Here is a 27739-nt window from a genome sequence, read left to right on the forward strand (position 1 = left end):
GTGTCATTCTGATCTCTCCTTCACTCAATGCAACATGTGTTATCAGCTTTACCAGAAACTCTGGTCTGTTTTGGGCCCTTTTGGGATTCTGTGATCTTTGTGTTTTGTTTGTTGAGAGTGTTGACTCTCCTAGTTGGGGAAACAAGTTAAGTGCCAACCAATTGGGTTACCTGCACTGGGACGTTTAGGTACTATTTGTGCAACGATCTGGCTTGCCTTACAATAGCCTAATGCCTGCAGGCTGTATTTTTGTATTCTATTCATTTGTTGATTTTCAATGAAACCCTTTATACCCATTTCTCTTAGTGTATTTTATTTGGGAAAACTTTAAAGGAGGGTAAAAGGAAAAACACAAACCAATATTTCAGTTTCCTTAATTGTTTGTTAATATAGAGGCATTTGTTCATTATTGAAGAGGCATTTGTTCATTATTATTATTAAGAAGGCATTTTATTTTATATTATTATGTGGATGGGAACTGTTTTTCAGTCTTCTGACTGAACAACTAAAGTCTGGGGAACTCAGTACCGCCACAAACAAGCACAGATAAACAACGAAAACACGTATTTCATCCATGAAGCCAAAAATGAAAACATGCAGATAGAGAGAGACAAGCTCACAAACCTGCGTAAATCTTTAAAAATAAAAATAGAACACACACCTCACCATGATCAGCAGTTTATCCACTATACAGGACGCAGTGTTCAACTCACAGGCCTATAATCAATTGACCCCTCCCCCCCGCCCCCCCCAGTCTGCAGACGTCTTCTCACCAGACCTTCTGAAATACATCAAGCTCCTCCACACCGACATATTATTCATATCCAGCCCCGGGGCACACAGAGACCAGCAACTTAAACAATCATTTTGGCTCCACCAGGCCAACAACCCGTAATTTGTTTCGCCTTGAGAACTACTTTATGAGGGCAGTTGCCAATTCAGCCTGATGAAATAAAAATAAAAATGACCACAACATGTGTGTCTTTGTCTGCACAGAACACATCTGACACCGTAAACTCTGCCGCAGTGGTTCCCAACCTGGGGTCCGGGCCCCTCTTAAGGGGGCGCCAAAGATCACAGGGGGTGCGCCAGGATTTGTCTGCTCTGACGTTGTTAAAATTAGATTTGCACAGCTATAACTAAAATCATAGTTTGTTTCATGTAAATATCATACCAACAGCTTGAATATCCGCCGTCCTCGGTCTTCTGGTTTCCCTTTTTGATTGAAGAATACAGACTACCGCCACCTGCTGGTGTGGAGAATTATTTCCTCTCACGCAGGTGCAGAACGTACCTGCTAACTGTCCGTTAGCTGTCGTCTTTGCGGTGTGTTCGAGTGCAACTTTTGGCCAAGACAAAGGCGACGTGACGTGACTCCACTGATGGCCTTCGTCGCCGCTAGTTCTGTGATGTCGGCTTGGTGTGTCTGGGTCTTTAGATGCAAGTAGGGGGTCTTCAAGTAAAATAGGTTGGGAAGCACAGCTCTACTGCACTCTTACCAGAGATGGCAGATCATAAAGGAGGTGACATGAAATACATGATGCATAAATTCAGGTGTATTAAAAAATATTGGTAGCTTGGGCCCCATGACGGAGAGGAAAACAGTTGTTGGAACATTGCATTGTAAAGTGGCCCATGGAGACGTGTTAAGCCTGTTCCCGTCTGTTGACCGACTGCTGCTGCTGCTGCAGATTCCATCCCTGGCTCAAACTAAAGGTCTTTCTTCTCAAGGATACCTCAAGCCTCGCTGACCTGCACGTGTCCCGTAACAGTGCTCTTAAAGGGTCACGTTGGACTCCCCGGTCCTTGCAAAACCAAGACAATGCATTTTATGAAAGAATATTACAGTCTGGAACAAGTTAGATCAGAGACTGGATAATGGCTCTCTCACAGAGCAGACAACAATTTAACTCGTGTGCGTGTCCCTTTGTTTTATTGGAGACAGATTATAAAACAGTCCATTTTGTGAGACATACCTCCCAGGCTGTAAGCTTCTGAGACGTATACCTCTCCATAGTTTTTCTTCTTAGGAGATCAACAGAAGCAATCAGAGTAAATTCAGCCTAAATTACATCCCAGTATCAATAGATGTAACATGTTTCCATCAGAGGGGATGGTGGAATTAACCAGAGGAGATGTAAAAGATCACTAAAACAACACCAACCTAGACATGTCCATGAATCTCATGTTTAAGCTGGTCTCACTGAATGTAAGGATTTAAGAAAAGAAAGCTCAGCTCCATAACAGACCATTTGATAGACCATTAAAAGGGAAGAGGAAATCTGCGTTGGCCAGCAGCTTCTAACCACATCACAGCCCCTCGGTCAAACAGCCTCTGAAGCCAGAGGATGAGAACACGCAGGACTCATGGAGGAGGAGGGATCGATTTGTGAGGGGGGACCCGTCCATCTGGGAAAGTGAACATTCAGAAACAAAAGGTCTCGTGGAGTGAAACTCAGCATGTTGGCTGTTTATATACCATCTTCAGGGAAACTCACGCAATGTTTGCACAAATGGGGAGAAATTTGAAAACAATATTTTTGTGTTAAAGTGGTTCCATGCGCAGTAGGGTTTAACAAATGGATTGACTGTCATGCAAGGGGGATGCTTTCCACTGGGGATGGTGGGGGTGGACATGTTCCCCTCACTTTTAAAGGTTCAGGGCCAAACAAAAAACCCTCTGCACCCATTTTGAATTTTATCAGCTGATTGTATGGGAGTTATCAGTGGTTATCTACCATTCTAATGCTTCAGACGGGGCAAACTGCACCTACCGCGTTGTGCAAAAACTAATGCAAAAATCTAACCCGTTACGAAACTTTAATGACAGACGAAAGTTCCTGAGCCTGTGTGTAAACGTGACACAATGTCAGGTCGTATTTATTTTTAAATGCGCTAAATGAAAAATACAGGCTTGGTGTGCAAAGGCCTTTAATCTGAAACCAAACCTGAATTTGTCTCAAATGGTTTTAAGTGGATGGAAAACAAAAGCTTAGTGTGCATCGAAGGCCAAAACAGAGTGATGAAATATGTTTTTCCCCATTAGTGTGGACATGGCCTACATAGAAAAAAATAGCAATATTGGGTCATAGTATTGTTATAGTAGTGTTGTAGCTGTCCTCAACAACAGCAGCTCTATATTTAACCAGCATTCAACATCCTTTACTGTGTTATTTTTCCATCACAAAATGCAACTCAAACTGATACCGATCTGCAAAAATGCACGCGTCACGAGTCCACGTCTTAAAGTGCCCACATCTCGGTGTGGTGAGGAATGAGATCAGGGTGCAACTGCAAAGACGCAGCTCAGGCAATCTCTCTCATCGAGAAAGAAGATTGCACCAGATAACTCGCTGATGCCGACAAATCCTCACTCTGTCTATTGGGTCCAATTTGAAAAGGGACACTTATTTGAACAGCTACTTTAACTGTAAACCCAACAACAAAAATATACCACATTTATTATGAACACAGCTGGATGAAACCACTAGAGGGGAAAAAGATGAGCTGTTGGCCCCCAGATCCCCGTTCTTTCCACTCTGTGTCTTCTATTATCACCTCTCAGTACCCGTACAGTGCACACACATCAGGCTACACATGGCGGCTTCATTATATTTTGCCTCAAGCCCCAGATACCAACCAGTACCAGTCTGTGGTAACTGTGGGCAAATTCTGCCCCAACCTCAGACACCTCTTGTCTTCCACATGCTCCTTCATTTCTCTTCAGATGTGGCAAATATAATAAGCTACACCAGCGCTAAAATCTAGGTCAGAGCAGGAGCTACCTGGTTGGAATAACCTGTGCATTGCCCGGGGAAGCGTCCATGTCTCCCCAACTTTCCTTTCAGTGTGAGCTAGGAACATTAGAGCCACAGTGGAACAGTTAATGAGGTGCTGAGTGTCTTTCCAGTCAAAGATCTGGAGGGCTAAAGGTCCAGCGATTGTCCAATTTCAGACTCATAAGAAACTGAAGGGAATGGGATCCAGTGATTCTGGCCATCGAACATATATAACTGAAAATAAGCCCTGAGAGAATGAGAGATATTGCCTGATATCAGACAGAATTGACAACTAATTACGCACCATTTCCATCTTCAGTCTGACTTTGCCTCCACTCTAACCGATTGCCGTGGAGAAGGGTAATTTACCTAACCAATGACTAGAGAACAACGTATCCGCCTGAATCTACTGTAATTTCAAGTCGACACTGATGCATAGCTATGCCAACCTACTGGTTTTGCAGGGTTTTAAGAGTGGAGTGGAGCGGAGCAAAGTAAAAACAAACTGTGATGCCGGGCGATATTGAGAAGAAATGCCGCACAGCTTGACAACAGCTACTCTTTCAACTGAGAAACTGCCGTTTCATGTCATGATGCCAGACGAAGCAGTCAACTCGGTGGAGTGGACGGATTCAAAGGTCTGGACCAGGCGGCGGCTGAAAAGTGAAGCTAATGCTGAAGTGCCTTAAACTTGCATTATTTCTAATAGCCAGCAGGGGGCGACTCCTCTGGTAGCAAAAAGACGTCTGATTGTATAGAAGTCTTTGAGAAAATGAGCCTACTTCTCTCTTGATTTATTACCTCAGTAAACATGAGTTTATGGTCTCAATTGTTAGTTTAAATTTTTCTTCAATACAGCATGATGTTCATTTAGTAAATTATGGTCCCATTTAGAGTCAAATAGACCATAAAGCAGGGGATGCTTCAGGGCGTGGCTACCTTGTGACTGACAGGTTGCTACCACGGCGTTGTCCGGTCTGGGAGTTGTCCGTGTTTTCATCTTACAACTTTAACTCTTTCACAGTGTGTTTTCTGGTTAATGTAAGTTAACATTTTGGTCGCCTATTCAGCATTCGGTTGTACTTAGCTCCACCTTCTTGTGTCACTTCTGGTTGCAAAAAACAAGATGGCAGAACTCGAGGCTTCAAAACCGTAGTCCACAAACCAATGGGTGACGTCACGATGACTACATCCACTTCTTATATACAGTCTATGGTCTGGATCCAGGCAATAGAACTGAAATTAAAAGTTATCATTCACTTATTGAAATTTACATCCGTAGCTTAGATAACGTAACAAACCATGATGTTTTTTACTAAACCTAACCAAGTAGTTTTGTGGTGTTCAATGTTTTGTTGCAATTTATAACGTTAACCACATGTTTAAAACTGCGACAGTTATTTGTAAGAAAATATGTTTCCCTTAACTGAGGAATTAAGAACTCAGAATGCAGTGTAGTTGTAAGAGACAGGGTTGATGAGAGATAACCTGGGGGTGATAGTCTGCTGCTTTACAACTCAGGCAGAGGAAGTGGTTTATGATATTGATCTATACTTCTTGTAAACTATTAGATAGATGCGAGCATCATTTCAAACAGAGGTCACCAGAAACTTGTGCATAGAAACCTCAGATCAAATCATAACTGCAGCAGCTGCTCTGACACTTAACGAAACCTCATTACATGTCCTCATACACACTTTCTTACTTAAACTTGTCAGAAGGGTTAGAGAGGGGGAGAAGTGCTGAAGATTGGAAAAGAAGAACAAATGAGTAAAACACTGAAATGACTTCAACAAATGGGGATAATATGAAATTTCCACTTCCTCAACGTTAAATATTAATTCTTGTTTGGGTTTTGCTGAGTCCGTACTTATGGCACATGGTTGTTTGAAATTGCAGTTATGAATATTTTTTTTTTTTTTTTTAAAGAGGTGAGTTTAAGCCGTCTCTTCTGCTCCAAATACCGTCTCTCAATCCTGACTGCTTACTCTCCTTTTCCACGTGTCGTACTGCTTGTGCAGCTAAAACACTTCTGCAGATATGGTAGCAAGTTCACTTCTTCAGACAATAGTTTGACCTTGATATTTTTTTCCATAATACGTGAGAAGCCTTCATGAGTCACAAACATCTACGGTGATTAAATATTCTCTAGTGTTGTAATTGTGTGTATGAGAGCTGTTGGATAAGAAACTCTCATAGTGACAAATGATAAATTTATGATCGTTTAAGATTCTTACATCACTGCTATTGCATTTGACCCCAGCGGATCTCCTGCTTTATTTCTCAATTTCTTTTCCCAGATCATGATGTGGCCGGCGATATGAAAACTCGGGAGACCTTGAAAGGAATATCATTCTGGGACTGCTGCTGAAGGCCAGACGCTTGAGACATCAATCATTGTGGCGAAACAGGTTAGTGTTCATCCTTTAAGCATGTGAAACTAAAGAAGTACGACTCGAAACAATATTTATTTCCAGCGGTCGTCCTGTGGATGAGGCTTTTCTGCATCAATATAATCATTTGCATGAATATATGCTGTAAGAATGAATGAATGAATACTGACATTTCACCACACAAACATGTTGAATGTGTCATTTCTTTATGCTTTTGTTAGTTAAACTTCCTAGAGGTCATGCATAAGGTGCCATAGTACTAAATGGTTAAGGTGCATACCATCTAAGCTAATCTTTGTTGCATGTCAACTCTTTCTCCCTCATTTCCTGTCTGCTTCTACACTATCAACTATCCAATAAAGGCCTGGTGATGAAATTCACAGTGAAGGGAAATTTATTACCACATCAGTTAAGCAAAATAACAGCCCCGTGGTGAATGATTTTATCTTGATGTTGTTTGTTTATGTATTTGCACACAGATAAAACTTATTAAAATAAGAAATGTGACCGAGAGGTCAATAAGCTACAGGCTTTATACAACTTACCTCCCCTCAACGCAAACAACAAAATTAAGCTAAAATAATTTTTAAAATACAAAAAAAAGATAATAAAAGCACAAATTAAGCTGAAAAACCAACCAGTCAGTAGACAACAATCCAACAAAAAACAAATAACTACACGAATAAAGATGATCAACCTGTCTTGTATTATATGAGTGAATTTGAGAATTCAATTTGAAGAATATGCTAAACGATGATGGTAAAGAAAAAGGCAAAAACATATATCTATATATGAACACACATATCTGTAAGAATGTTTAGTTTCCTGAATAGTGGAACAGAGGCTTCATTAGTTTGTAAAAGTTGCAGGTTTTGCAGTAAATAAAGTTTTATGAAGATTGGAGTGGTATGTATTTGCATATAATATATCAAATAATCTGAAATCATATAAAGTTAATAAACAAGAGACATTTATAAAACTTCGTAGTTCTCTGATGATCCCTAGTGACTTCACAGTTTTATCGTCAGACTCTCAGCAATCTTGACAATCAGCTTCTGCAGCAAAATGTAATCTAGAGGTCTTTTTTTGTTTTTTAGAAAGAAATTAAAAGTACAGGAGCCATAACTTTGCTCCAAATAGACTGAAAGAGGTGATCTGCAATGATCAGTGTGTGTTTAAATGCATACTGGGAGGGAACACAAACAGCCTCCTCAATTGGGTAATAATGGGAATGAGATACCTAGTGGAACAGTCATCTCCGACCCCTCAGGTATCCCATCCCATCAGCTCTGAGCTACTTCACTGTTTATTCCATTCCTATTTCTTTTTGAACAGTTGTGCTAAATGGCCCTGATTTACCAGCCAAATGGGGTCAGAGCTAGGTCAGTAAACAGCAAGAGTGACGGTGAAAAATAGCAGCTATTAAAGGAATGCTTCACCCACAAAATATCATTTGTATATCAATTACTCACCCTGTGTTAGCTTGAATTCTTGAAGAAAACTTTGTTTTCTCTCATGCCTCCACGGTAAACAGAGAATCCGAAAACGGAGAGAAGTCTTGATGAACTGAAAATGTGGGCTGCGTTTAACAACAGCAAAACGTCTGTTTACAAACTCTCACAGAACTTGTGCAGTAAAATCCAAGTCTCATTTATCCAGTCGTATACTTACTACTTCCCAAAATCAATCTGATCTCTTAGTAAGGTGTATAAATAACATAACATTACAAGGATATACTGCGTCATTAGAATGCATTTTAGCCTTGTCGTGTGTCATTTGTACGTTACGCAACAAAACTACGGTAACAGCTACAGTACAAAATCACCTCATGGTTTTGGCTAACAATAAGTACGTAAACTACCTAAGTTAAATACATACATAAACAACGTAACGTCACTAACGTAACTTACGAAACAAAACCGCGGTTTTGAACACCAATCTCCGGGCTGAATGTCCTGTGTTTGTTGGACCCATCCACCTCCCCTCCTGCTCACCATTTACAGTTCCTCACGTTTTTATTCTATGTCATTAGCTCGGAGCGTAGTATGTTCACGCAGACGCGTTTCCATCGCAATCAATATGGACCAAATGGCGTACAAATGACACGCCAAAAGAAAGAAAGTGTGTGTGTGGTGGATATTAAATATATTAATAAATATGTTTTCTTTAATGCATAATCACCTGATAATAAGAATTGTTGTGTTTTCGTTACCTTAGAATGAGCCGCTTCTATCTACATAGGGAGCGGGTCCCCTCTCTACGGAGTCCACCATGTTTCTACAGTAGCCCAGAACGGACAAACCAAACTCTGTTAACTTTTCCTGCTTTGGCCGAAGTCAATAACGTTACTCGCTCCCGTCGCCGCCTGCTCCAAATGACCTGCAACTGGCTCTAGTGAGGGCAATTTGCGTTTTCGCGTCAGCCACCGAAGCTGTCCAACATGCTTGGTACACGGGAGAGGCTTCAGTTGGTTGCACTCTCTTCACCTGATCACTAGATACTGCCAGATCCTACACACTGGACCTTTTTAAATAGTAAAGTTTTAGCGAAGATGCATGTGTTTGGGAAATAGTGAGCATACAACTGGATAAATGAGACTTGGATTAAACTGCACGAGTTGTGTGAGAGTTTGTAAACCGATATTTTGCTGTTGTTAAAAGTGGCCTCCATTTACTTAATTTCTTCAAGACCTTTCTCCACTTTTGGATTCTCCATTCATTGTGGAGGCATACGAGAAAAACAAAGTTTTTTCAAGAATTCAAGGTAACACAGGGTGAGTAATTGCTATACAAATGGTCATTTTCTGGGTGAAGTATTCCTTTAAGGGAAGTGACTGAACTGTTGATGTCATGCTACTCAACTACTAAACTATAAAGAAAAGGGGCACGCTGGCTTTGGTGAATAACGGCACAACAAAGCCGAACAAAAAACCTTCAGGCATGTAAATTAAAGCAATTAAATGGCTCTGGTTATTGTGAGATTATAATGGTGAGTGTTATTGTAACTCCAGTCAAACAGAAGAAAACATTTGCGGTACGCACGGGTGGTCTGAGGGAGAAAATGAACCATTCTCACTAGAACAACAGTTCATAAAAGGTTACACAAGGCATGTACCCAAACAGACTCATACAGTGTAGACGCACTTTCTGTCTGATCACTGTCAGGAATCATTCGATAAGAAGTGCTCATCTGTTTTCTTCATTGAAAAATCTCCTTTAATGACAAACACAGACTGTCTGACTCCTCTTCCACCCCAAGGCAGGCCACGCTAAAGATACACAGTCTATTGTTCTCCCTCTCATCCTCTTTATCCAACTCCTGTCTGTCCACTATGTGTCCAAATACCTTCAAATATCTGCCTTTTCTTCCCCCACTGACTGCCAAATACTCAGAATACCAGTGTCCTTTTCCATCTGGTGGGACTAAGGTTTCCTGTGTAAAAGTGAAGAAGTGAATTGAAAGCTTGGCCCCAATAAACTGCAGATATTCCTTCTTTGCACAAACAGATAACGGTATATTTTTCACACAAATCTTAGATATCTAAAATCTCCAAAATGCAAAACAAGACGCCTTCAGTAGAGGAGTTCGAGAGTGTGGCCTGATTCATATCTCCACTACAGAAATGAATGTAACACATCTAGTATGGTGGGAACGTTTCTAATCTGTTTGTGTTACAGTTTGTGAAATCAGTCACATGTATTGATTCGTGTACATAGACACGTATTTAAAAAAATGTTCGTGTTGTTCTGCACAAAATCAATTCAGATGTAATCCACGTAATTGTGAACCCAGGAATTATCAAGAGCTGCGAAAGCCACGTGGGGAGGAAGTCAGAGTGGATGGGTGGGTCAAAAAACACAGGACTTTTGTTAGGAGACCGGTGTTTGTGTCCCGTGTGAAACCACACAACAATAGTCACGAAATTTAATAAATTTGATTCATGTACATAGACACGAATTTCCCTTTTTTTTTCGTGATGCTCATCACGACTTTTAACAATGTCTTTTTTGTGTGTTTTCCTATGAATGTCCAACATGCTCTAGTCTTTTCAAAAATAAAACTACACCACTAAAAGTTAGGTTTAGGTATAGATCGACTTGGTTATGATTGGTTATGACAACAAACTACTTAGTTAGGTTTAGGTAAAGATTTTGGTTTGGGTTGAAATAACTCCGGAAGTCCTGTAGCTTAAGTACGGAAGTCACATGACAAACAAATCAACTTTGACTTGTGGTTTCACAGATGAAAAGTCCTGGGCAAATGTCCTGTGTTTTTAACCCACCCATCCATCCTGACCTCCTTTCTACGTGGCATTTGCCACTTGTTATACCTCCCAGTTCACTATTAGGTGGATTACATATGAATTGATTTCATGCTTACATCACAAAAAAAAGTAAAATTCATGTATATGTACACGAATCAATACAAATTTCATGACTACTGTATATCATGGCTATATCACAAACTGCTGTGAGGCTGGGCTGAACCACAAGTCAAAGTTGATTTATTTGTCACATATCCGTACTTAAGTTACAGCACTTCCGGAATTATTTGAACGCAAATTACGATCTTTTCCTAAAGCTAATTATGTATTTTTTGTCACGTAGCATCCATACTTAAGTTACGCCATTTCCAGTGTTCGTAAAATGCAAACACACACACCAAATCTGAAGCAGCCATGTAAAAACAGATGCAAAACATCGTCTTGTGAAATTCACTTAAGCCCCCCGGAGCAGAGAAGGCAGGAAGAGTTATGACTTAGAGGATGAGGCTAAGAATCAAAGAGGCAACCTGTCATCCCTTTCCCTCTGGGACCTCTCCTTCTTACAGTGATGATGACTTTTTCAATTCCACCTCTCTCACATCACTGCTAGCTAGAAAAAAAGCAAAAAACAAAACAGAAATGGATCCTGAGCTGAACAGGATGGTGGATACGTGACCCAATATGACATTGTCAGACACAACTAGTTCTAACTTCCACATCTGGCACTTCGATCATTTCCCTCGGCTATACTACCGGGGCTAACGGGAATGTCTAAATATCAGTTTACCATTCCTATCTATTACATCGGACCCCTAGTTTGCTCTCCGTGAAAAGGGCTGATGTATTAGTCTTCTGTTGCTGCTTCCAGACCTCTTTTGTACCACAGTGAAAACCTATCCAGCACCCTTTCAAAGGTCTGTTTTTGTTTCCACACTGTTTGACCGACACGTTTTTCTTCCAGAGGCGCTCTCTGCGGTCAGAACACTGGATCTGTGTTCAGACAGACTGATGAGGAGACACTGCACGCTGCAAAGGTATTCTGTGTATGGATGCGGGTATGCATATCTGAGTGTAGGAGAGAGGGCGGGCGGGCTGTTGTTGTTATCCTGTTATATCTCTTGATTCCTGGAGGCTCTGTATGGCTCAGTCAGGTTTTTACATAGTGTGGAAAAAGGCCCGTGTCTTTGCTCACCGTAAAATTTACGTCACTACAAGTGAAATCAAGGGTCAAGGAATTTTGTTCCCACCCTTCTCACTCCCTTTCCTTCAGCTTAATTACAGTCAGTTTGATAACAGTTATTGTTGGTGGGGGGCTGGGATTGCTGGTCATCACTCCGCTGTCATCAACTGTCTCTTTACATCTATAAATGGCGAAAGGGAGGTCATTCAGGTTTATGTCCATCGTCCTTCCGAGTGCTCCAAACCTCAACTTCAAACTCCCAAAAACACATTCAATCACCATTCAGCCTCAACGTGTATAATGTGTTCCTGTTGTGGCCTCCTGTGACTGGAACATTTTTCCAATGTTAAGTAGTAATCAGTCCGAGCACTGCAAACAAAACGTTAAAAAGCTGGTAGTTCGCCATCTCCGTTATTGTTTCTGGCGCATGCTCATTACACAAAGCAACAATGGGTATGCGCGAAATGAGGAGAGGATGTCATCATTCTCAAACGCTCCGTTTTACGTGTGGACGAGAGGTCAAAACGTAGAGGAAAATATCAGTTTTTAACATCTAAGGCCTTAGATGCAAATGTTAGCATGTGCGTCTAACTAGATTATAAATAAAAATGGAAGAGGACTAGCGTATTTTGGGTTCTACACCGTAGATGGCTAGCTTGCCACCCAAGTGTACAACCTTGTCTGACTGCTTACTCAAGACACCCAGTGCAATTATATGACACCACAAGGGAAACTATAAAGTCTATACTGAAGGGTAAGACACTCTCTGTCACCACCGACGTATGGACACATTGCTAGCCACACATGATTATGTGAAAGTCACAGCTGAGCTCACTGTTTCTCAGACATTAAAGTTACTGTCAGGAACTTTTAACTGGTAATGAAACAGTCTCAACTTTATACTGACGCCTCTATATGACCTAGATAAGCAAACAAGACCATCAGAGAAGATTGGCTATTTCTATCGGCTATAGTTATTCCTAATGCTTCTCATCGGGGTCACCGGGTCGGATCGCGCACAGACCCAGATCCGGCTTCGCTGCTGCCTTCGACCTGCAGTCTGAGCCCCAGCGGGAGGTAGAGAGTTCCCACCCAGCAGCAGTGACTCCTCCTCCGGTCAGGAGCAGAACTTGCCTCGCTGCTCCGCCGGTCCCCACTGGGAGCCAACACTGACACCACACTGCTGGAGGCCCAGGCCGTATTGCTGGGCCCGCTGGAGGGAAGGGAGGCACGGGAGAACCAGAACCAAGACTAAGTAGGGCAGACTGTCAGACCCTGCTCCAGTAAAATGAGAGGTTTTCTAAAGGGACTCTGGTGCTCGGAAACACTACCATATTTGTCCACAGGGACCGCCAATATCAACACAAAATTAAAGTTCCTCGTAGCACCTTTGAGCTATACGAGTTGCGTTCGACTGAATTTGAAAATGGCCTGATGAGGCAAAGCAACAGTAACTAATGGGGAGCAGGACTGTGAATTATCTAAAATAAGCCAACAGAAACACGCTGTTTACTTTAGTAATCGCAAGTGGGTTTCTACCGTTTCCTTTTATTTGACAGGTCCTCTTCAAAGTCCTGATGAATAGCACAACTTAAGACACAAAAGCTTTTAGCTACTGGTATCACCTTTCTTGCAAAAAAAAAAGAAAAGAGGCTGAACCGTTTTATTGGGAAAACTTCATTCTTCAACAAAATGAAAAAGTGGCTAAAAGAAGAAAATTCCCATTCTCTCATTATACTGGTTTAAATCTGATACATCTAAATATGAATCCCATGTCTGAAGTGCATAGACACCATATGTTTTTTGGATTGAAATGCTTCAAGCTGAACAGAAAAACACCCTTAGAGCTGACATAATTTATGTCGTCCGAAGCTCAGTCCAAAGGTTTTCTCTCTCCTTCGTGCCGGCCATGTTACTTGAGTAGAGGCTTGATTTTTAGCGAGAAGTCACCTGGTTTTCTTCAGTAATGACATATTGACATTAACTGTCCGGCTTTTCATATTTCCATTGTTTGGGTCAATATTTTGACTGGGTGCTTACACAACCACACTGGCCAGCTGTGATTTGTGAAAAAAACTGCAGACAGGAAATTAAGGATGTGCCCCTGATGCAGTTTGTATGTGGCTGAGACACACGCAACTTCGATGTATGAGACAAAAACAAACAGAGCGTGGCTTCATATGAGATCTGCTGCTTGGTAATAACAGCACATTCTTTACGGAAAGCTGCAACATAAGTCTGTATAAAGATCACACTAATGTTTGAATCACAAGATCTAATCTCCTGAAGCTTTAGTGAGTGCGGTACGACTGAGCCAAAGTTTGCATCAGAAGTCTTAACAGAGAAATGTGAGTCCGGGGTGGGAAAGTGAACTTCCTTAAATTTCTTTCCTTTATCTAATATGTCCAGCACACGTACACACATGATTTTCTTTCAAAGGAAAAGAGTGTTTTCTTTGCCATAGAGATGAGATTTCATGAGAAAAACATAACTTTCCTGTGTTTCACAACAGTAGTCACCACTTATTGGTGGATTTCTAATGAAACTCTCGTGCATTACGAATCACAGCACCGTAGAGTCATATTACATTACCGAGTGAAATGAGGCACTTCAGCTATGTCAGTCTGGAAAAGCTGCACTACACAAAAACCAACCCGTTCTCACTTCCAACTTGTCAAATACTGGCGCTTGGTCAGTGGACCTCGGCGTCTGATATTGCTAACTCCAATGTAAACCCATCCGCATCATTATTAGACAGTCGGAGCAACTGATGTAGTATTAAGAGTGAGAAAGTCCACTTAGGGAGAAGGTCGGGGTGGACGGATGGGTCAAACAAACACAGGACTTTCACCCATGGAGACCGCTGTTCGTATCTCCAGCCCGTTCTCATTTCCAGGTCGTCAAATACCGAGGCTTTGTCACGGTCGTCAGCGTTCGATACCGCCTCACAAGGCACCCTTTAGCGTCCGTATGACACGCACCGGGCGTCCCATTAACTACAATGTAAACCCATCTGCGGCAACAGTAAACGCTCAGAGAAAAGTGTGCCGGGAGTGAGGTGACGTAGTTTAGAGAGCGAAAAGACACACTAAAGGCAGGTGGAAGGGGAGGTGGATGGGACCAAGAAAGGCAAGACTGTCATCCAGGAGATCAATCAGCTGTTCGTTCGCGTCCTGTGTTCACAACGTTCAGTTTCATTTTCACTTTACAAACGCAGTATTTTGAAACCCAACCATGTAGTTTTTCCTAAACTTACTTAAATGTGACACCAAGTGGCGTGACAAAGCGTCCGTATGTGACGAATTGGGATGAGAACGTGTTCGTGTCCCTTGTGAAACCAAGTCAAAGTTGACTTATTTTACCTGAGTTTTGTTAAGTAACTCCCGTATTTAACGCTTAACTAACGCCAGATACGTAAGTTGCTTAACAAACATATACAGACTTTCACCCAGGGGACTGCTGTTTGTGTCCTGTGTGAAACTAAGTCAACATCGATTTTTTTTCTTACCATACTTTTTTATTTTGAAAAGACACTATGCATGTAACGAGACGAAACATGCAAACTGACACTAGAGAGGTACCCACTGTGTCACAGTTTGCTGCGTAGGGCCACTGACCAAGCTGTCGGTATTTGACGACTTGGGAGTGAGAACGTTTTGCAAAATCACACTGAAAGTATGTTGGGTCAATGATGCCCCTCAAAATAAAAATAAGTCCTCAATTCAACATCCTCTTTAGTGGATGTTTTCATTATGCAATATCTGTCAAATGTCTGTCAAAGGTCATTTGAACAACACAGCAACTTTAATTGAGTACAAACAGTCAAAGCCTAAAATCTTTTATTGAAATCACAGGTGCACCCAAGAACACTTTCTATTCTCTCTCTTCTTGTAAATTCTATCCAGGCATCAACAGCCAGCTCTGTCTGTCGCTGTAGTATTACTGTAATATTGATGATAAATGCATGAATTATTTATGCATGCTTAAAACAAGTGGTTGAGGGTCTGAAAACAAACCTTTAGTGGACGTTTTCATTTGTTTGCTAGTCACTAGTAGGGAGGCCTTGACATTAAGTATTGAGGTATAAAGTCATTGTTATGAGTATTTTGTGGGATTGTTTTCACATCTTATTAAGTAGTACACTTAACAATCTTCAAATAAAGGATGTTTAAATTCAAGCATCAGCAAAAATGAAAATGCAGTTGTATGTTCAATCTCTTCATCTTGACAGAGGGAAACTTTCATTACTGATTGCAATCTTAGTAACCACATGCCTACGTGCACGATTTGTTCTGTAGTTTCCTGTTTAGGGAAGAGTAGATGACTGTCAACAACATGATAGCAGCAAAGATAGCAGTTTAACGTGGTCTTAGTCACAGCAATGGTTCTGGGTTACTGTGGGAAATTGCGATTTTGGTGTGAATTCTCAAAAGGAATGTTCAAATGAACCCTCAATGCTTTTTTAAGTGCTGCCTGAATTTTGTCTCTTAAATATTGAAAACGATCAAGTAGTTGTCAGGTACCTGAACAGATTGTTAGTGCTATTTCGATTGATCTGATATTTCCTGATTTAAGTCACAACTATTCAGTAGAAAATCATGTTCATTAAGCACCGTGTTAACCGTGTTTACCTGAGGGGGAACCGGAGGGTGAGTGCTACGTCGGTCGGCACGGCATTATCAGCTATAACCGCCGTATCAGAGCACGAACATGCACTAAAAGCATGTGCGGTCGGAGAGTGACTTCATTCTCTGCTCAGGTAGACATTACTCCTCTATAGCTTTACGTAGACAGTTGTTTGCTGCTATATTAATGCTCTGGATATCGAATAGATAACTTTTAAACAATAGAACTAGAGAACACTCAGAGAGCACATACCTCTAGTCCTCACACTCACAATATAAAGTGCCTCCCTTGAGTGTGGGAAAACAACAATATGCATGTCCAAAGCCTTTGGCGATGAAAGCGGATGGCACAAAGTTGATGCCATGTGGGGCTGATTGCCTGTTGCCCTGCTGCAATTTGATTGGCTATTTGCCATGTACTGTTGTCTCATTTGCTGGTAGTTGGCAGAAGTTAGTGTTTCTTTTAAAGAAGATGGTAACTGTGCTCACAGTGGAAGATGTGGATTATTCTCTGCAGCACAAATTTGAAAGTCTGCCTGAACATGAACATGCAAAAGGCATAAGTCACCTGATAACACATTCATACCAGGGTTGTCCGTTCATCGTAGTGTTTTACATTGAGCATATCAGTGTTCAACGGGTTCTTAGACATGTTTTTTCATATAATGGTGTGTGTTTCATTTCAATACAAAATACCATTTTGAAAAGACATAACATTGTTTTGAAGGCAGAGTTTCATTTTGCAGGAGATTTGTGGATTTTTGCCCTTTGTGTGTGTGTGTGTTTGGATTCTGAGAATATGAGGTATGCTTTCAGAAAACATGTGTAAAAATTGAGAAAAACTGTAAACTGTGTGGCTTCTGTCCAAAGTCGTTGTTGCCACCATCTTATCCCACCTAAAAACGCCACTGGAAGTAAGTAGCTCATAACCATCCTGTGAGGTCTGCGATACTTGAGCTTTGCTGTCTTTGGGGTTTAGCAAACATAAAAATGTGTGTGTGGAGCCCATTTGGGAAGGCTGTCTTACTTTTGTCTGGGAACTGTCTTATTTCTCCTGACAGCGGTGATGTCTTCCCATCACAGACGCTGAGGTAAAGTCTTGGAATCCAGACTCGTTCCGTCCTTTCTTGTGGACAGAAAGTGCTTATGTTTGGCCGCTTCCTCCTCCAGAACGCTGAGCCACAACACACTCAGTAAGCCTTAATCCTGCAGTGAGAGAGAGCATCTGTGCCTTCCAGTACCCATAATACCACACTATCTAGTATGCCAGAAAAGATTTAATATGTCCCAATACATAATATGTCAAATGCAGTATGCCAAAAATACCATAATTTCATTGATATCTTGAGGTCAGAGGTCAAGGGGACCCCTTTTGAAAATGGCCATGCCAATTTTTCCTCACCAAAAGTTAGCATAAGTTTGGAGTGTTATTTAGCCTCCTTCCTGACAAGCCAGTATGGATATAGACATGGTTGGTACCAAGTTTTCTGGGTTAATATGATACCAGTATCTTCACTCAAGCTTTAAAACTGAGCCCGCGTCGTGGCGTTAAAACGAATCTGCGTGAACGCGTTAACTTTGACAGCCCCAATTCTCTTATATTTTCAGATTGCGGATAAAGTCAAAGGTGGAACATGCTAGAACCACCTATAAGAAAACCTTAAGAGGCCCGGTTTCTTTTCCGTTAAACCCTCTGTTTGATCTATCACCACTGCTCCAGGAATGTCCGTTTCTCCGTCTGTTGGCTTTTATTGTTGTCATTTTTCCTTTCTTCTTAATAAACATGTAATTTGCGCTGTGATTGATGGTTTTGCGCGGCTGCTATTACATTCCCTCTCTCCTTGTTGCTGCATCCGATGGCTAAACCAGCCAGCCCTCTCAGCCCCACGGTCCCCATAAAAGTGACGGGCTAACCGTAAAGGCCCCGTTCCACCAAGCTAGTTCCTCCTGTAATTCCCATTACTGCCCTGGACTCCAGGAGCTCGCATCCCAAAAAACCTGTTTCCCCCTCTTCCTCTCCCACCTCCTCTTCTTTTTTCCCTCTCTTCTTCAACACATACTATTGTCCAACATTCAAAACAATTCCGATAAAGTTTGTGACTCAGATATAAGAGGGACATACTTGAGTCTAGACTGAGGAAGTGATGTAACAGACGTATCTGTGCCTCTGTGGTCAGTAAGCTGCATACTTTCAGGCTTGAATATTATACACTCAAGGGGAATAGTCATCACTATTTTAAGCAAATCTCTTCATATCTCTTCTTTACAGAGCTTCGTACACGTTTGATCCTCAATCATTGTTCTGAGCTAATATCCAGCTTCCCCGTTTCATCTCTTACAAAAATACATGTCAGTAGCTCACAAGTGTGTTTTCCTTTATATTTGCCAAACTGAAACAAATAGGTCTGCAGAGCCCACAAGCTATGAACACACATTATGAATTTTTGATTTATCTCACAAATACATTTTTCTAATAAAGAAATTATGACAGTGAGACTGACTGAAAGATTCTGCTGGTTTATAAAATCTGCCGACTGATCTCGTTTTCCCTCCAACAACCTAATGACTTCTTCATTCCTCCAGTAGCTCCTGGGTCGCATTTCACCTCAAGCTCCACGAACCACACTTTCATAAAAATCCTATTTTTACACTCTGTCTCATGACGTGATAACATCTGAATAATGTTACCTTTGGGGCTGTGTGACAGACATAGAGGCTCCTCTGAGGAAGCCACGGCTTTGAACATGTAATGTCTTCAAGGCTGTGAATGTTACCACAAACGCATCAGTGGATAAATTATGACCCATTATATCACTACGTTGGTCTGGAATCTGCTCAAGCTTGCACCATTTGACTTAATTACAAGTTAAGCTGCAGTCATAGACGTAATTAAGAGGTGGCTTTTCATGATGTCAAATTATGGAAAAGGGAATTCATATATTTGAAAGATATTTGAAAAACGACAAGTCTTTAGTGAAAAGCATTACTTGTAGTAACTAGGGCTGTCAAAGTTAACACGATAATAGCCCGTTTAACGCCACTAATTTCTTTAACACATTAACGCAACTTGTCATTTTTAGGTTGTCATCATCTGAAACTAGAAAAAAACTAAGAAATCCATTGGTACCAACTGTGTCATACTAGCTTGTGGTGAAAGAGGCTAAATAACGCTCCAAACTTACGCTAAATTTTGGCGAGGAAAAACTGGCATGTCCATTTTTTAAAGGAGTCCCGTGGCCTCTGACCTCAAGATATGTGAAAGAAAATGGGTTCTGTGGGTACCCACGAGTCTCCCCTTTACAGACATGCCCACTTTATGATAATCACATGCAGTTTGGTGCAAGTCATAGTCAAGTCAGCACACTGACACACTGACAGCTGTTGTTGGGTTTGAGTTTGCCATGTTATGATTTGAGCATATTTTTTATGCTAAATGCAGTTTTGTGTTGATAATTGATTTCCAATAAATATATACATACATTTGCATAAAGCGAGCATATTTGCCCACTCCCATGTTTGAAAAGAGTATTAAATACTTGACAAATCTCCCTTTAAGGTACAATTTGAACAGATAAAAAATGTGTGATTAATTTGCAATTAATCGCAATTAACTATTGTAATCGATTGACAGCCCTGGTAGTAACTTCAGTTGTGGCTTGAAAAAGTTTCATTTAATTTTCATCCCAGCTTAAATACAATGTTACATTACATATTACACATATATATTAAATTACACATTGTCTAAAGAATTTAGACTAAACTTTTGTCATGTTCTGCAAGATGGAAAAAGGCCATTATTATGTTGTTGTCTGTGACACAATAAGCCAGTAATGTGCTCCTCATGAATGTGGTTTACAGCCACATCATTTGCATATGCAAACTACACAAACACTTCCTTCTCTCCCTGATAGAGGGAAGCATTTAAAGACTGAACCGTCAGTGATGTGAGCCACTACTTTACAGCAGCTCAGCTGGACTCTGATCTCACCATGTTTATCCACTGTGAGCTGATAATACTGATACTTGTGCTGACTCTTCATGGTCAAGGTAAATTTAGTAACATCTTTACAGCTGTATGTGTACCTTTTCATCTAGGTTGTTATAGAATACACCTTAAACTACATTTTTCCTCCAGTTCATACAGGGGAAATCTTTGGAGGTCACGAGGCCAAGCCACATAGCCGGCCTTACATGGTGTTCTTGGAGCGGAAAATGCCGGATGGTCAAAATAAATTCTGTGGTGGCTTCCTTCTGAACGAGGATTTTGTGATGACTGCAGCCCACTGCCAAGCCAGGTCAGTTTAACACACTTTATGTTTTCCTATTTGATAAGATTTATCCCAACAATAACCTAAAAACATGCATTGAGACTTCAATTTAAAGGGAACATATCATACAGTAAAAACTCACTTTTTCAGAGCGTGTGCTCATACATTTGGGTATCTGGAGTTCCTACCAACCCACAAACTGTGAAATAAGACAACCCAGTAAGTTTTTTGTTGGCTGTCTAGATCAGAAAACATATGATTCAACAAGCCATTCACATTTGGGTCACGTTTTTAATTGACGTTCGTAACGTGTTTTCTGTAGTTGTTTCCGTATGTGTTTTACTTAGTTTACTTACTTATTTTAAGCTCAACCATGACATTTTTCCTTACCCTAACTAAGAAGTTTTCTTGCCTCTACCTAACTGCGGACGTTTGCGTGGCGTACAAATGACATGCGAAAAGGCTAAAATGCGTACCCATGTCCATGTAATGTCGTGATATTTATACGCTTTCCCGTGAGATCGGGTTGCACATGCAGGCTCATTAGAATATATCGTCCACAGCTTGAGAACTACCTATTTTTTTTTGCAAGTCAATCAGAGCAGATTGGGCTTTTTCCAGGAGGGGGTCTTAAAGAGACAGGCGCTAAAATGGAGCGTTTCAGACAGAGGGTGAATATAGGTATATTCAGACAGACAGTTTGAGAAAAATAATGTGTTTTTGGAACATTAAAGCATGTAAACATGTTCTAGTAGAAACCCAAAATATGAACCTGAAAATGAACATGATATGTCCCCTTTAAAAATACACCATTTAAATTATATCTAATGGCAAATATGCTTCATGACGGCTTCAAACATTGTGACATAAATTCAAGTCTCGTAATATTTCTATTTTGGGAATACATTGTTCTCAGAGAAAAATAAATAATTTTATTCTTAGATAATATTTTTCGTATTTAATGTTGTCATTTCAGCTCCAGCACAGTTTTACTGGGAGTTCACAATGTCCGTAACAAAACTGAAATACAGAGTATATCTGTGGAACAATCATTTCCACGCAAAGACTACAACGCAACTGATTTCAAAAATGACATAATGCTTCTCAAGGTAAGAATGAAGTAGTTAGCTTTCATCTATTTGATCAATTTCCAATTTTTGTTTCTCATGTTATTTGCAAATGCTCTATTGAATGCATTAATCAAGAGAAATACATGTATCCATGCATATCACTGAATATCAGGACATGTTTTAGACAGCAGGAGAATGTGAGCTCTGGAATTGATAATTCATTTGTGTATTTTTATGTCTTCCTGTTCCTCAAGTTGAGCTCCAAGGCGAAATTCACCAAAAATGTGCAACCCATTGCTCTGGCGGATCAAGGTGGTGGCCCTCGATGGCTCCCGAAATCCTGTATCGTCTCCGGCTGGGGAAAAACAGACCAGAAATTAAAATATAAGTCTGTTGTTCTCATGGAAGTCAACGTAACATTAGTTGACAATGAGCAGTGTGCTCAGAACAACGTGTACTGCTCTGAGGGAGAGACTGGGCCGGATATGGTATGTATTTTTGTAACCTAACATGGACAAACAAATGGTCAACCATATAATTAATTGACTGTTGTTGAAGCAATCACTGCATACTGTGTGTGTGTACTTGCAGGGAGACTCTGGTGGTCCACTGGTCTGTGAGGATGGAAAGGCGTACGGGTTGGTGTCCACCAAATTCAAACCAAGCTCAGGTGGGCCGGACATGTATTTTTTCGCTAAGATCCCTGACTACAAAAGCTGGATCAAATTGACTATGACAAAAGCATAAAAAAGCTCTGGTAAATGTGACACCTACATGATCAAATCACAACATTTGAATTGACTGTTTGTATAAGAGAGCTGATAATTAAGATGCTAATATCACAACTTGTTCCATAGCAATGAGACTTGCTTGTTTTACACAGATTTAATGAAAATGTTTAGTCAAATCACTGAAAATGTATGAATGTGATTTATTTCATTCAAGTGACATGTTTTGGCTTGTTATGACACAGCTGCTTTTTTCTGCTGCTGGGGCGATGAAATTGAAGTTAAACAAAGCACATGCAGGTTTTTTCAAGGCTAGACTTGGGCACACAAATTAAGTCCAGCTTAGAATCAGAGAAATAGGTGTAGACTCCATGCATCCTGCTCTTACAGTATATACATTACTGCTTTGTGCATCTTCTTTTTGACTCGATCAAATGAGAAGTTTCTTTTTAAACAATAAACTGCTTCTCTCTCATTATGTTCTGACTCTGTATGCTTCTCTGTTTGAGTGGGAATTAAATCAACAAAAAGACAACACTGCCTCCTTGTGGACAAAGTGTATTGATGCAGCAAGAAGAGGTTCACAGCTAAAACTCTCCTCAATCCAATTCATCATCCGTACCAGTGTTGCAAAAGTACACTCAAAATAAAGAAAGAAGTCAACACACTGAGTGGTGCAGATATGACGAGACAGGTGGCTGATGATTGTTGATCCTGTCTCATATGGAGGAGATATTGGGGAAATATAATAGATTACTAAAACTACATAGAAACATGGGAGTTTTCAGAGAGAGACCCTTCTACTTCTGTGGGCTGTCACCTGCTTTTGGAAGCAAGTCACCGTGCCCTTATATTATAGTTGTGGATCAGTTCGATCCATGTTGAAGCCACTTTGCAAGTGCCTCAAGCATATTGAGGCAAGTTCCTATAAAGGCCATTAGATGCTGGCGTCACTGCTCTTTGGTGGTTTCTCTCAGTCTGTCTTTCAATTAACATTGTGAACCTTTTTTTCTGCAACACCAACAAACCTCCAATTACCACAAACCCAACAGACGCACAATAAATCTAGGGCTTTCGATGGCCCCTGGAGGTCAGGAGCCTCTGGGCAGTTGCCTGCTTTGCTCGGTTGGTAGTTCTGGCTTGACTTTAAATTGGGGGCATCTCTCCCTTTAAGGCTGCCCGACATCACGCTGTGGTGGCCAATTATGTAACTGGCGAGCCAAGAGGGAACAAAAGACATTAATCATCGCAGTTAAAGGTCCAGTGTGTAGGATCTGGCGGTATCTATTGGTGAGGTGAGGAGATCTACGGTGGAAACGCAAAGAAGTGGGAGTGAGTGGTGAAGCAAGAGAGAGAGAGAGAAGCGTCGACGTGAGCGAGTAACGTTACCGACTCCGTCCCAAGCAGGAAAAGTTAACAGAGTTTGGTTTTTCTGTTTTGGGCTACTGTAGAAACATGGCGGGGCAACATGGCGGACTCCATGAAGAGGACCCGCTCCATATGTAGATACAAACAACTCATTCTAAGGTAACGAAAACACAATGATTCTTATTATCAGGTGATATACACTAAAGAAAACATACTTATTAATATTGTATTCCATTTCTGCCAATAAATCCCCCTAATTGTTAAAGACTGGTCCTTTAATGGGCCTTTAAAGTGACTCGCCGAGACATCCGCACAACCCTGATCTGGTGTGAATGCACCCTAAGTGACATACTGGTATGAATGCTGCATGTCAGCTCCCTTAAAATATAATTTTCTTTCAGGAGCTTCACACCCACTTTTAAATAAACATGCTGGTTGATTATCAGCAATATAAGAATATGATTATTCATTATTTCAGCAGTATTACAGGTCTTGCCCCTGACCGTGACACAAACAACGGCTGGTCAATCAGATGCAAGTTCATATCTCACAAACAAACCAGCTTCATATCCCAAATGCACCGCAGTATAAACACACAGTGAATGGTTTGTTCAAATGGTCCCGTTTTTATTGCATAAAAAGCTGGTGAAACAGTGAGGAGTTGCAGTTTTTGCATTTCACCACACTCACTGAAAAAATCAGGCCCAACTTTAGACACCTCTTGTCTTCCATATTTTCATACATTTGACTTCAGATCAGGCCTCCTGACTGTCCTTTGAGTGTGAGCTGGAGCATTAGAGTCATTAGTGCCACTTAACAAGGTGCTGAATGTCTTACCAGTCTAACATCTGGACGGCAAAAGGTCCGATTGTCATGATCGGAAACTGATCCAGCGATTGTTGCACCTAAACATGTACCATTTTAAAAAAAAAAAAAAAAATAGAATGAGAGATAAGCAGCAGTTGATTTTCCATTGCGTCACAACCCTGTCAGAGGATGTGGTTAATGATTTTCATTTATATTTCTCAGTACAAGATGAATCACATGTGACCAGAGCTGGGCCAATGTTCCTGCCCAATGTCTATGAGACTAGATGATAAAAAAAAGGGTTAAAAAGGGAAGTTTGCCATTAAAAAATAGCATTTCAACAGCAAATTGAAAAAACAACAACACAAAAATTGGGGCAAAACAGCTGCAGGTATAATGAGGATTTCATCATCCCCAGAGGACCACAGCAGGACACGACTGCTCATCACAAACTATAATTTCCCACTCTCTTCAAGGGAGCTTCATGGTGTGAGCCTCACAATTGCGGAAAATGAAGAACCATCTTAAAAGGATCATACTTATGCACATAATGACTACATAACATACAGTACGTGCATGATGTATCCTAAAAAGCAAAGGCTAAAACTACATGTCAAAAAGTCAGTATTTTGAATTAGTATGATGTCATGAAAATAAAGAAACAGCACTGTTTATATATTGCAGTTCAGAGCTAGATAGTATTTTAGTACAGTATTCTAAATTAAAATGTAGTTAATGCTGTCATCGTTGTTCTTGTTAATGTAATGCAGTCATTCTCAAACTTTTTCCCATCATTCCCCACTTTGGAGGAAGAAGCATATTTTCACTTTCTTCAGATGACATTAATTATATAACTAATAATGTTTTGAGAAGAAATAAGATAAAATTTTTCCTATGATGGTTGTTTCTTATAGATTATTCAGTCAGAAGTCCTAGCCTGTTAAACAGGTTGGTAGGATGAGGGTTATACTTTATCAAAACACTTTTCTTTTATTGACGTGACTGGGATGTAATGTTTCTAAAAGTCTTCTTAATCTGTTGGGTCTCATACTGTCAGCTGCCAGAGTTTGCAGACATAAAATACACACTGGTCTCTCCTCATCACCCACTGCCTTCATCATTATTTATATAAATGTGCAGAGAAATCCGTTTTTAACTGCAGTGAAACTGACAAATATGGACTGAAGCAGAATATTTCATTAGATGTAATTTTGGAAATTATTATGAGCTCTTTTATCAATAGATTTTGACTTTTGGATACAGGACTGAGGCTTTTTCAGACACGGACGGAGTGCCACTTCGCTCACTCTGTGTGTGTTTGAGAGAGAGGAGGGAAGATGGTTTGGATGATTAGGCCTACTATAGACAACCAACACAGTACTTATATCTATGCTTTAATGTTTAGTTTTTTCTAAACATCACCTGTAACCCTACATATTAATAGGCCTGTACTGGATAATAAAGTATTATACTTTATCATATAGGCCTATAGAAGCTGATGACCTTGCCTTTGGAAATGATGCTGGTTGCTAATGTAGGTAGATAGCTAGTTAGGCGGGCATGCTATCATTTACAGTTTACATTAGGGCAGATAAACCAACAGTTTAATCTATTCCTTATACTTTAGCTCTTGTGTTTTTGGTTTTGGAAAGGTGACCGACACCACTCTTTAAACTCTTTAGATACTGAGTATTGTTCTTGAAAGGCCCACACTGTTTTAGCACGTGGAGAAATATGTAATGAAAACCGGGGTAGGCAGAACGTTTTTGGCATCATTAGGCAAAAATTCGGTAATAACCTTTGTAATTCAAGTGTTCTGAGAGAAAACTAGACTTTTGCACCTCCTCATGGCTCTGTTTTCAGGCTTTGGGAGACTTTGGCCAATCACAGGTCATTTCAGAGAGAGAGCGTTCCTATTGGCTGTTCATTCAGCGGAGGCTCTGATTGGTCGTTTTCCTTTGGGTGCGGGCGGAGAAATCTTGCAGATGCCATTAGGAGAAACGGAGGACACAGAGGCACATTTTTTTTGTCAGATTACCTGTCTCATGCACCACTGTCGGGATATAGTGACCGTTTTATAAAAATAACTTTTTTAAATCATATTTGCTCCAATCTTGCCTACTTCAGCTTTAAGTTTGCTAAGCTAAATTAGCTTATAGCTAACTCTGGTACAGCTAAGGAGCTGTAGTCTGTCTCTGTCAAATAAAAAGGGAATGGTTTAGCGAACAGTCAATTGGATGGTGTGTTGTGACGGTGTATTCATTAATTTGAATATATATTTTGTGACAAATAACCTCTTTTTTACATAACTACATTGTTTTTTGTTATTGATTCATCTATTTATTGTACTTTCTTTAATGCGTCCGTTTTCTTTGGCCTGCATAAGCAGTAAGCCTTCCACACTTGGTACTCTTAAATTAGTCTCTTCCATTTTAATTAATTCAAAATAAAATCTTTATTTTTGGTACAGCAGGGTCTGATTATAGTTTATTCTGGGTTTTGTGTATCTGGGTATTGCTTGGTCACATCCGTTTGAGATGCTCTGGAATCGTTTATCTTCTTTGTAATCAACAGAAAGTACAGATAAATATCACAAACCATTTCCCCTGCCATGAGATGAGAAACAGCAGTACATCCCCCTCAGTTATCTCTCTTTTTTGAGGTCTTATTTTCTGATGAAGGGAGATAAATCGGGTGAGATGTCGGTAAAGGCAAAAAGTGAAAATTACTGGTATGAGTTAACCTGGAACGTGCATGTGAGATGTGCTGAGTTGGGCTGGACTTTGGGGGGTAAACAGGCATTTTAGAGACATGGAGACACTCCCTGATAATCCTTGCTGTCATTTGTAACTGGGTAGGCAACTAGTGTGGTGGGGAATGGTGAATGCAGTATCACGTGTAGTGTTGGTGAACACAGCCCCAGGCGTGAATCCTCCCCCAACCAATTCCCTAATTAGGGCCACATTATAAAAGGCAACTGTTGGCCTATGCTCAGTCTTTTGGACCCTGTCCTGACTGGTAGTGTTTGGTGTTACAGGTATGTAGTTAAAGTGATCCCTTAACATGCACAAGTCAGCCTATCTACACTGCATACTTCTAGCCTTGATCTCTTCTGTGTTGGCTGAGTCCATTGTGTGTTGGAACCCCATTGCTGTCCTGCCTAACTTCTTCTGAGTGATCCCATGTGTTAATGCCCCGTACCAGAGGTGGTGAGGAGGGTCACAACCTCAAAAATGTATACTTTTAGGATGAAGCAT

At 40.6% G+C, this 27739-nt stretch overlaps 1 protein-coding gene across 1 annotated transcript; it reads left to right on the forward strand.

Moving 5' to 3' along the window:
- The first annotated feature begins 20169 nt into the window (after window positions 1-20169).
- Window positions 20170-22785, forward strand: LOC119488279 (granzyme E-like). Its single transcript, XM_037769791.1, has 5 exons — window positions 20170-20288; window positions 20377-20536; window positions 21486-21618; window positions 21834-22067; window positions 22171-22785. The coding sequence occupies exons 1-5, from the start codon at window positions 20231-20233 to the stop codon at window positions 22324-22326; spliced, it is 741 nt and encodes a 246-aa protein (XP_037625719.1). The 5' UTR covers window positions 20170-20230; the 3' UTR covers window positions 22327-22785.
- The last annotated feature ends 4954 nt before the right edge of the window (window positions 22786-27739 follow it).

The sequence above is a fragment of the Sebastes umbrosus genome, chromosome 5 (assembly GCF_015220745.1).
Source record: "Sebastes umbrosus isolate fSebUmb1 chromosome 5, fSebUmb1.pri, whole genome shotgun sequence".
NCBI classification, from domain to species: Eukaryota; Metazoa; Chordata; class Actinopteri; order Perciformes; family Sebastidae; genus Sebastes; species Sebastes umbrosus.